Source organism: Camellia sinensis, chromosome 13 (assembly GCF_055761805.1).
Source record: "Camellia sinensis isolate YWXY chromosome 13, ASM5576180v1, whole genome shotgun sequence".
NCBI classification, from domain to species: domain Eukaryota; kingdom Viridiplantae; phylum Streptophyta; class Magnoliopsida; order Ericales; family Theaceae; genus Camellia; species Camellia sinensis.
In genome coordinates, this window is record NC_138973.1 from 131342868 (window position 1) to 131354610 (window position 11743).

Sequence of the window (11743 nt, forward strand, 5' to 3'; positions counted from 1 at the left end):
CTTGTCTAATCATTAAGCATGTTAGTTCATGTGCTTCAATCTCTACTCAATCTTGAGTTGATGGGGTTGTTGCATGGAGCTATTTGAATGATCCTTTAGATTTGATGTTGAGAAAGTTGCTGGTCTTGTGATTTTGATTGATTTTTCTTGGAAGTAAAGTAAGAGGTTTTAGGTCAAAGATGTTGAAAACTCTCCCCTCAATCTTTTGTGCACATGGAAAAGGATGGAAACATCCTTGTTCCATGAACTCAATAGCCTTTTATGAATCTCTTACTTTAAAGGCAAAGCTTCCACCAAGAAATAGTGGACATTAATCTACTCTCGCCAATTGATAACATGAATTTGAGTATTAACCTGCCCCTATTCATAAAGAGATGATTTTAGGTTCTCATAAATTTCTTGGGTTTGAATTTCTTCCAACCTCTAATTCTTTTCATTTGATTAATTGTTGTAAATACCTGTTGTGTATAGTTTATTATGTTATTATATAATGGTTAAGGCCTATCTATTTTATCCTTGAATGTTTCCTGCAAGAGAAACGGGTAGAAAGGATGAGCATCTCTTAGAAGATGTGTTTTGGTTCTGCTTTGGTTCTATTGCACAAAAACAGAGTTTTTCTTGGAGGTTATACACGGCTAGATCCTTTTACATTTGACCGGATAATTTTGTGTACAGTCCAATGAACTTTGTCCCAAGACAGAGCAGAGCAGAACAAGGTAGTTTCTGGGAAGTGCTCTTCTAGGCATTTATGGCTGCGTTTATAATTTTTTTTTTTTTTTTTAAATTTCAATATGATTTGTTAGATTCAGCTTTCATATTGTTATAATTTGTTAGATTCAGCTTTGATTTGGTTGAATCAATTCAAATGTTGTAATAACTTCTAACCCCACGTCTTCTATTCATTCAAATGTTGTAATAACTTCTAACTCCACGTCTCATTTATTCAAATATTGTAATAACTTCTAACCCCGCATCTTTCTACCTCTTTTACTTATATGCTTTCTGTATATATAGCATCATGTTTTATTTATAATATTCATGACTTGCATCCATTCTTCATGCATTTGGGTTTATCTCATTTACATTTGTGGGAGTTATCATTTCTACATGATTATATGCATTATATTATGCTTTGAAATGATGCGCATGACACATGTTAGTAGCCGAGACCTTATGTACATTTTGTGGGTGTACTACATTAGTTATTTATGTATAGGATCATGCATATATTTCTGATACATTTTTTGGCTTATCACAAAGGAGTACTAAGTGATCATTTTTTCAATTTTAGCACCCTGCATGTACATATTACTTACTATAGCCGACATTATGCCATGTGACTATATGCTTAAGTGAAATATCTATGTGAATGCTAGTGGATGGAGGTTATATTGTTTGTGTTGGAATACGGTTGATTCTTATGCTTTTGATCTCTTTGTTATTGAGAGTTGTGCAAAAAGATTTTTCAAAATGCATGAAATCACAGCATAACCAGAACCAATGACACAATCTATACTTATTTGCCTCAAATAGTAATGTCAGCATTATTAAAATCAGAACATAAACATATGGATACTATAAAACTCATATCATGACTTAGTAGAGGTCGATTTTTTGATCAAGTGAGTACGGGTGCTCAATTCATGACCTTCCCCTTCTCATATTTAAGTTCCTGAGTCAAGACACTTTGGTTATAATGGGACAGTGGCCTTTGGCACTAGTTGTGAGTTTCTTAGTTTTTCTAAAAGATTAGGTGGAGATTCTAAAATTTGGTGATGTAGTCCATTTTCAAGCAAAGATTTTGCAATAAAATAGATTTTTTGTACAAATTGTCAGATCTAGACTCTTATTTATGTTTCGCATTGCACTTATAAAACTAGATCAGAAGATCAGGAGTTCGAACTGTTGGGCGCACTCGATAACCCTGAAAGGCATCCTACAATGAGATTAGTGGTTAATTATTAATTGAATTACATCATTGTGGGCTCAGAAAACCTAGCTTCGTTGCATGATATCCCGAACACTATTCGTGGGTTATGTTATGTTAACAAGCAAGCGTTAGATTTTGCTATTAGTAACCATTTGATCATCTCCTTACACTCCAAGGTGGCATGAGAGGTATATTAATAGTCATAGTTGATGTACCCTCTTGACTCTACCTTTGTATATAGAAAACTTTAGCACCTTCCAAACTAGGACATGATTTCCTCCTTTTTAGGATTGTATTGTTGTCTTTTTGTATGATTTTGGTGAATCTTAGATCATATGTCCAAATTAGGAAACTACCCCCAAATAGGCATGAATGCAAATTGTGTACTTATGTGATATCTTGTCTTGAATGGAAATGGTGTGATTGGATTATGAAATCAGAAGTTAGTTAGGCAATGATGTGATTCAAGAATTTGACGGTCTGCTTAGGCAATGATTCGATTCTAAAAAAAGCTGAGAAGTTCTAGGCAATAATCTAATTCTAAAATATAGGGCTCAAGTCAGACAATGATTTGATTTGGTTTTGATTCTAGCAGTCAGTGGTGAATTATGGTAGTTTTATAACTTGAAGGATTTGAATTTGAATTTGGATTCCTACTTTAGCGATCAATTGAGAATTAAAACTAAAAAAATAAAAATAAATAAATTTTTTTTTTACATGTTAGGTAGAACCTTGAAGATTATGGAAGGTGTTTGATTGAATTTTGAAGTTATTGATTTTGGGAGAATTTTGATTTTACGGTAGTGTTACACGCACCAATTAGTATACTACTTAGCGTACCAACATAGTTATGACATTGTCATTTTAAAACTATAATCTCACCTATTATACAGATTACAAAAACCTAAAACTTCTAAAATTATGCCATATCATCCATTAGTATATAAATGGTATAGCAATTAATGTATAAAAATTGGTACATATGACATTATTCTTGATTTTGTGGAGAAAAAAAAAATTATAGACAATGAAGTGGTAACCAAGTCTCCCATTTTGAATGAAGTTTCAATTCTCCTAAAAGGCATTTAACTAGAAGATAATTATTTGATTGAGTACTTGGAATAAAATTCGAAGCTCTTTTGGGGGGAAATAATTTTTTTGAAAAAATCTAAGCAGAATTTTAGAAATTATGCAAGATGTTTTGATCAAATGAAAATTTTTAAGTTATTGACTTCGGAAAGAATTTTGATTTTAAAAAAAGTGTTAGATAAGGAGGTGATGACCAAGTCTTTTACTTTGAAATAGAATTTTGTAGGGGTAAGCATGGTCCGGATTGGTTCAGATTGGGAAAAAACCAGGATCAATCTGTTATTTACGGTTCTTGAAAAATTAGAATCAATCTAATCTATTTAAATCATGGAACCAATTCTAACCAATCCGTTTAAACACAGATCGGATCGGTTTAAGACCACAGATTCGCATAATTAAATAACAAAAAAAATATAGAATATTTTAATTTCATAAAAATATAAACATAGCATCAAACAAAAACAATAAACAAAAGCAACAAACAAAAGTAATAAAATTGAATATACATTACACAAAGCAGAGTTCTCCTCTATATTAAAACTAAATATAGTATCAAACAAAAGTAATAAGAAAACTGGTCTAGCTTTTATATGAAATAAGAAATTATATAATATAAATATAGACTATTTGTATACGGTCCGGATTGGTTCCAATCCATAACCGAACCACGAATTCAAAAACCAATCCAAACTTATCGGATTGAACTGGATCATATCGAATTATGAATTATTCGAATTTCTTACTTAGCCCTAGAATTTTGAATTTTCTTAGGAGACATTTGACTAGCAGATGATTGTCTGATTAGATGTTTGAAATAAAATTTGGAGTTCCTTAGAAATTTGAACAAAATGAAAAGACAATGAACCGCATATGAACTAAATTATAAAGGGGTAAAGTAGAATTTGCCTAAATTAAAATTAAGTAATACTATAGGTATTGTGATATTACCGAGACTAAGCTTCACCAAATTGTTTTCTTTCTTCATCCAATAATAAAAAATAATTACCTATTGTTTTGTCTCATAAAGTTAAAGTTCGTGACACTGAGCCGAAGTCCTAATAGATAAGATAAAATCAGAAATACCCTTTATCTCATACTACTCTCTCGATATATAAATATAATATACTCTTTCGGAAAAAGACGAAAAAATTTTCTCATATCAAATTCCAAATGTCATGCTATTTTTACCTAATATTCATGGATGAAAATTAATTACGTATTGTTTTGTCTCATCCTAACCAAACATAATATCTCACTCAATCTATTATTTGTGGTCATCAGTTCTGCTTTTTACTATGTGTAGATAAAAAAAGGAAAAAAGAAAAAAATATTGAATAGAAGTGTTACATACCTAAAAAAGAAAAGAAAAAAAAAACTCACAAAAAAATGTCTATAATTTAAATGTATAGTATAAATTTATACCTTAATATTGTATAGATCAAACCAATGATGAATCTAATCACATTTCAAAAAAAAATTGATTTCTTATTTATTTATTTATTTACTGTGCGTTAGTAACATTGCTGAAAGCTAAATTGGTCCATAACTAGAAAGGAACACAATTATTTGAATTTATTGCCCTCCCATTATTTTACATCGTAGTAAGGGAGTCATGAAGCTAAAAGCAATACAAAGAGCAAATGCAAAAGATAAGCTAGTTAGGGAGTCATGAAGCTAAAAGCAATACAAAGAGCAAATGCAAAAGATCAGAGAGGGAATGGCTACCATTCTTTCACAAAGATTATAAGCCCTGAACAATCCCTCTTCAATCTCTTCTTCTCTCTACCCCAACAACAAGTCTACAATCAATTATAACTCAACCTCAACAATGTGAAATTTCTTATCCTCCTCAGGCATATGATCCAAGTTCAAAGTTACCAAACCAGACACTGAATCATACTCAAACTCAACCATGGTCAAGCCCACGGTGCACTTTCTTGGCTTAGCCGATGAGTAAGCACCAAACCGGCCACACCCCTTAACCTCCATCCGAACCATGGCAACCAATTCCCCACTCAGGTTCTCAACCCTCTCTCCAGCCAATTGATTTCCTTCACCTCTATATCCATCTTCTAGTTCACACAACCGTGCACCTCCTTTAACCTCATATTTAAGGGCTTCAATTGCACCACCGGCATTGAACATGTCAATGAGCCCCAAGGGTGCAAAGTTGAACCCGGGGGCCAATACCTTGATAGGCGTAACGGTGAATATGTCGTGTTCGAGGACCTTGAGAGATATGGGCATAGCAGCATTGGAAGGTAGAGTGATAAGCTCACCGCTCCGGTGAGAGTAGATGGCAGAGTCACCATTCCATTCGGGGTCCATGGCAACATCACCAATGAGGTGGACATCGCAGCCCCTAACCAAGCCGGTTATGGCTTCGGATCCGGTTTGGTGGAATGTGTTCTTTCTTTCAATTGTGTTCCAGGCTGCACCCTGGCAGTTGTAGACTCCAAGCACTCCAGTGTACTTGTTCATGTTCCATATCTTCAACAAGCTGAAAACAAACAATTGTCGGTAAGAAAATGACCATAATTCTTAAAAAAGGTACTTCAAATTTTATAACATATATATATATATAATAGTAAGAAGAGGACTAGAAATTTTGAAAAAAATATTTTTGTTCCAACTTAAGTGGACTGCTTATGATTTTTTTATTTTTTTTGAAATTTACATGTCCGACTGTTGTAGGAAAATGATTAGTCCCAACACTGGACACCAGAAGCCTTATTTGGTAAGTGGTTTTTTTTAATTAAAAAATCAAAAAAAAGTTACTAAAAAAATAAAAAAGTCAACAACTTATACCAAAAGGTCAATGATTCTCTTTTTTCTATACTTTTTGTATACATTTTCATAAAAAATTAAAAAGTTATCTCAAACATACTACGTTTTTTACATCATATTTTAACCAAAAAATTGAAAAGTTATCTCAAACATATTACTTTTTTTACATCATATTTTAACCAAAAAACTAAAAAATTACTAAAAAAAAACCTGTTCTTAAACGAGGCATCACTATCGTAACAAACAAACCCAACATGGCATGGAAGCTAATTCAAAAAGCATATGCTAATTCAAAAAGTAAATCACATATTTTACAGTCAAATTGAGACTTCTAGACATGATGTGTTGTTTAAAATATGCCCCAAAGTTTGTTGAGCTTACACCAATTGAGAAAGACAAAATTTTATAAACATGTGAAATGACAACAATGTCCAGTTGGGTAACCAAAAATTAGGGCTGAGCAAGGAATCCGTGAAATCCGTAATTCGATCCAGTCCAGTCCAATTCAATAGATTTGGATTGGTTTTTTGAATCCGTGGTTCGGTTCTGGATTAAAGAATTAAAAATCCGTAGTCCACAGATTGGTTCCGGATTAAACCCCACGGTTCCGGATTGGAACCGATCCGAACCGTATACACATAGTCTATATTTTTATTATACATCCTCCCCCATAGTATCTTCTCTTATTCCATATAAAACATAAACTCAAACCTAAACCTGCATAATATCTTCTTTTATTACTTTTATTTGTTAGTTTTTAATTTCAATTTGTAATGGTCTAAATACTTATGGTGAAACCAATTTTCTTATGGTTGTTTAAATTCTAGAACAGTATGTCGTTATTATAGAAAGACATGTTACTATTGTGGAATTAATATAGCGCTATGTTTATGTTTTTATGAAATTAAAGTGTTATATATATATATATATATTTTGTTATTTAATTATGTGAATCCGTAATCCTAAACCGATCCAATCCGTATTTAAATGGATTGATTCGGATTGGTTCCGTAATTTAAACGGATTGGATTGGTTCCAATTTTTCAGAAACCGTAAATAACGAATTGGTCCTGATTTTATCCCAATCCGGTCCAATCCAGACCATGCTCACCCCTACCAAAAACGACTTGATATCTAGTGGGACAAACAAAGTTTACCTAACACCATCACGGGCTGGATCCGAGAACAGACAATCTTTGGTGGGGCGACCCGGTAATTGGGCTCTGAGGATTGACCCATCAGGTAAAACAAGCTTCTTCAGCAGATCAAAGTTGTGCTTCCCAGGTGCATCACTGTCCCAAAATTAACTCAAAAAACATTAGCCATCAGATCTTAAAAAACAAAAAACTCATCACGTGATCAACGGTGGTGATTTCTTACCTAACGTAAACGGGCCCACCGCTGATGGCCCTGGCTGATGCATGATACTCAGCTGCAGGATGAAGGGAGTGGAACATGTCCCAATCTGGCAGCATGAATTCTCCAAGGAAGAAAGTATTGTATGCAACGGCGGCGATGTGGATCGTGTGTGATACTGGATCACGTGGGAAGAAATCGTCCGATGCTCTCACCACAGCCGTCTGTTTGGAGCTGTTCCACAGCATTCAAAAGACCACAACCACATCAGAAAAAATCTCCAAATTAAATTATACCTTCTTATTAATACCATGTGCAATCCAGGTGGCTCCAAAAATAGAATATGTACAGGCACATAATTTATTATTCTTCAAAATGGTTCCTTGCCAAACAGCTTTCAAGCATCTATACCGGCATCTTATAATATTCATCAAACCTAAAACTTGAATTAATTGATATTAATTAAGTTGGTCAAAACTCTTGTAGGAAGTTAGTTATGTCCCAACTATGGCTTTTCAATTAAAATAATAATAAAAATAAATAAATAACAAATTTTTCTAAAATTTTTCTAAAATTCTCAAACAGTATAGCAAAATTATTGTCAAAATCTAATCTTATCGAACTTGGGACAAATTTAACAAAGTTACTTTGCTTGCTTCCACTTTTTCAAAAATACTTTTCAAAAAATTCTACTTTCTTATTTTTCGTATTTTTTTTGTTCTTATTTTTTGTACTTTATAGACATATCTAACATAAATATACCTAAAAGTAACAAAATTGTGAAAAAAAAACCTTTTAAAAATTCACTAAATACCAAAAAAAAAAAAACGAAAATTCAGTAAATTTTTTTTATTTTTTCGCATTTATTAATATTTTAAAATATTTTTTCACAAATTTTTTACTTTTTGGATACATCTAAGTAAAGTGCATCTAAAAAAGTTATAAAAAAAAACGTTTGAAATTTTAAAAATATTCACTAAAAAAAACACGAAAATCAAAAAACTCAATTTTTAAAAAATTAATCCAAAAAATTCAAACCAAACGCACTTATTTATGTCTACTTCTCCCGTGATGCAGTTCACAAATAATATTTCTATTTTCATAAATAAAAAAAATTAAAAATTACATGGTACTATTAAGACAAAATTGTCAAAACATAATCTTTTAAGATAAAATAATATTAAATTTTGATTTTAACATCACCAGAGATCCATCAAGCATGGGTATGGGTATAAAATTGGTACCGATACTGAACGGGTATATTGATATGGTAAAATTTAAAAAAAACATAGGATACAGAGTATAGTTTGGTACACTTGTAAACAAATTTTTTTTTTTAATTTAGAGTAATTCAAAAATTAATTAAATAATTTAATTTGTTAAGATCCAATCTATAATTAACATTTAATGTCAAAAGTAAATGTGTAAATCAAAATTAAATGTTAATATATTAAATAATTTACAAACCATATTTTAATTTTAAAATCATACTAGGTATAAAACTAAAAATAAAAAAGAAGTCTAGTGAAAAAAAATTTATCTCTGTAGTAGAAGAAAATATTTTTTAAACTGAGGTATGGTACGGCTTGGGCATATACTAGGTACGTCTGAGTACGCCAAAAATTAAGAAAAAAAAAATTAGATACATGTTTCGTGTACCTAATACGTATATAAAAATACCATACGATGTACCATATACCGATAAGTACCCAATATGAATAGGACATGCTTTTCAAAGTACCCATCCTTCGTAGCCAAAGATGCTCTAGAGCTATGAATTTCTCATATGACATAGTAAACAAAAAAGCCTTATTATTCATATGCAAAAGTTAGATCCATTTTTAAATTTAGTAGCGTGTCAAGAAAATGATTGATTAATAATTAAATATTTTTTAATTGTTAAAAAAATCTATTTTAATTATTAATCAATTATATTCTTAATGCATAAAGGTTGGTTTAGGAAATGGATTGACTATTTAATTTTTTGACTATTTTAATATAGGGTTAAAAAGCCTCGTTTGGAAAGAAATTATTTGATTTTTTTTTGACTTTTTGTGAGAGAAATAATATAATGATTATGAGTTAGACGTGATGTTTTATCTTATTAAACCAAAAAATCTATTTTATTTTCTTGTGATTATTTTAGCCAAAAAAATCCCATACCTCAACTCCCCAAACCAGCTCTAACTGAGTTTAGAAATTAAATTTAAAAAGAGCCTTGAGATTAATTTTAAAAAGTAAATTTATATATCATTTTTCTAAAATATCATAGTAAATAGAAAACCGGCAAAGTTTTTCAAATTTGTTATCAAATAATTTTACTTATTAAGTACTTTTTTTGGGGTAGATATATTAATTACTTTTAAGTCCTCATAATTTTTTGAAATTGAATAAATTCTCCAAAGAAAGAAAGAAAGAAAGAAAAAATAAAATGAAATAAAGTACCAGTAAAGCGCATCAGTATTATGGCTCATGCAAGCAATGATCCCATTATCAGGAAAGTGGGAAGCAACAGAAGCATCAAGAGCCTGATGATACATTCTGGTGAGCTCTACCCTCCCTCCCAATCCACCCCCAAGTGTCTCCAATATACATTGCGCATCCACCTTCACCCCATCCACCCCTGCCCCACTCAGATACCCGTGCAACTCATTGTAAAACTCGTACACCTTCTTTGGCTGCACTAACCCCAATCCCTGCACCGCCAGTGCATCACTCTTCCATCCTGGCTCATTCTCCACCACTCCCTTGGACACCTTTGGATACTTCATCAACGATCCATATTCCTCCATCTCTGCCTCCCCTGGCCTCACCCCTCCCCAGTATCCCGTGATCGCATGCCACACGTACACGTGTCTCAGCCCGTACTTCTCCTTCGCTATCTTCACTATGTTCTCGATCCCCTTCCCTGGATCCTCCTTGTTTTTGAACTTGGCGTTTTCTTTGATCGCTGTGAGTCTCAGCAACGGCGCTTGATCCGACGGCTGTGGTTGTTTGTCTCCGCCTACCGACTGCCATCCGTCGTCGATTATGACGAATTTCGGTGGGGATCCACCGCTGGCGAGGCTCGAAAGCCCTGCCTCGACTCCTTCTTGGGTTACTTCCTGGTAAAACGCGTCCCAGGTGCACCACCCGAAATAGTCAACGATTCCGGGGAGTTTCTTCTCGTGCCGTTGACGGAACGTTTTGAGATGCGATTTAACGGCTCTGATTGCGTCTGTGATGGTGGCGAAGGGGTCCGTCCCTGCGCTGACGTACACCGAATGAGTGAAAACCGACGACGTCGTTTCGGAGTCGCCGCTTTCTAAGCAGAGCTCGAGTTCGTCCCGAGCGTCGTTGCCTTGGAGGCAGGCTCGGAAGGAGCCTTCGATCAGAGGGAGGAAAACGGTGTAGACGATCTGATCGTTTTGATTTCCGCCGTCTGATTCGAGGTGGGACCCGTCTTTGGTCTCGAGCAGTAAGAACTGAGTCTCTAACGGAATCTCACGACCTTGATCCCCCATTCGCTGAGCCATCCACCATAACTTGAACCTAAAGCACGCCAAGAACCGGACGTCTCGTAATTTCCCCAATGACACCACGTGCCTGCTCTTCTCCTCTTCCAGAACCGCACCCAGAAACACCCCCTCCACCGGACCCGACGACGAACCGGACGTGGCTAACACATTGTCCGGTACGTCGGTGAGGATGGCGCGGTCCTTCACCACCAGCTTCCGATCCGATATCCGAACCGCCGGCGTAATCGTCATCGGACTTTCTCGTTTCTCTACCTGTCTCTCTCTTTCGATATAAACTGACGATGATCCCAACTCACGACTCCTCTGCAAAAAGCATACAATTAACAAACTATATATATATATATATATATATTATATGAATCTATGCATATACGAAAGATTGAAGAAGAAGAGGAAGATGATGAGGATGATAGATTTACCTACCTTGAATGCGAAAATGGAGAGAGAAACAGTAACAACTGGGAATAATGGTGTTGTTTTGCGAGTGTGAAGAGAAGAGATGGATGAGAGGGATTTTATAGTGGGGGCAATGAATCGAGGACAACTGTAATAATTTGATAGACGCACCACCATAGCAGCTACACACAGGTTTCTTCTGGCGTTATTTGTTGTTGTGTTGCTGAGAAATAGAATATACAATTTACGCATATCTAACGGTCCACAAAAAGGAAGAATTTATTTGGTCGTTAAAGATAAAGGCTGATCAGATTGCTACGTTGGATACACGTAATTCAAAACCCATACGAAAACACCAAAGTTGAACCGGACAACGCTATTCACTTGACAACGTGAATTAACTGATAATACTGCCACCTAATATTATCATTATTAAACTTAATACCTACGAATTTATATTTGATTATTTTTGTACTTTGGCTTTGTTTGGGATACTTTAAAAAAGTCAAAAAATTAAAAATTTATTATTTTATTTAAGTCATATCACTTCTCTATCATATCACTTCAAACTCAACACATAGTCATACCCAACTTATATTTCACAAAAAGTCAAAAAGTACACTTATTTAGATCATTCCAAACCACCACTTTATCCTTTAAAATATAT

General features: G+C 33.9%; 1 protein-coding gene across 2 annotated transcripts; it reads right to left on the reverse strand.

The window, feature by feature from the left end:
- Positions 1-4566: 4566 nt before the first annotated feature.
- Positions 4567-11504, reverse strand: DIN10 (Raffinose synthase family protein). 2 transcript variants are annotated; one of them, XM_028255514.2, is made up of 5 exons: positions 11104-11504; positions 9608-10983; positions 7187-7396; positions 6964-7098; positions 4567-5519 (listed from the first exon to the last, which is right to left on the reverse strand). In XM_028255514.2, exons 1-5 carry the CDS (start codon positions 11326-11328, stop codon positions 4829-4831), a joined length of 2637 nt encoding a protein of 878 aa, XP_028111315.2. In that variant the 5' UTR covers positions 11329-11504; the 3' UTR covers positions 4567-4828. The 2 variants fall into 2 exon arrangements, with proteins under 2 accessions (XP_028111315.2, XP_028111316.2); XM_028255515.2 differs by having other exon boundaries at positions 11100-11343.
- Between the last annotated feature and the right edge of the window lie 239 nt (positions 11505-11743).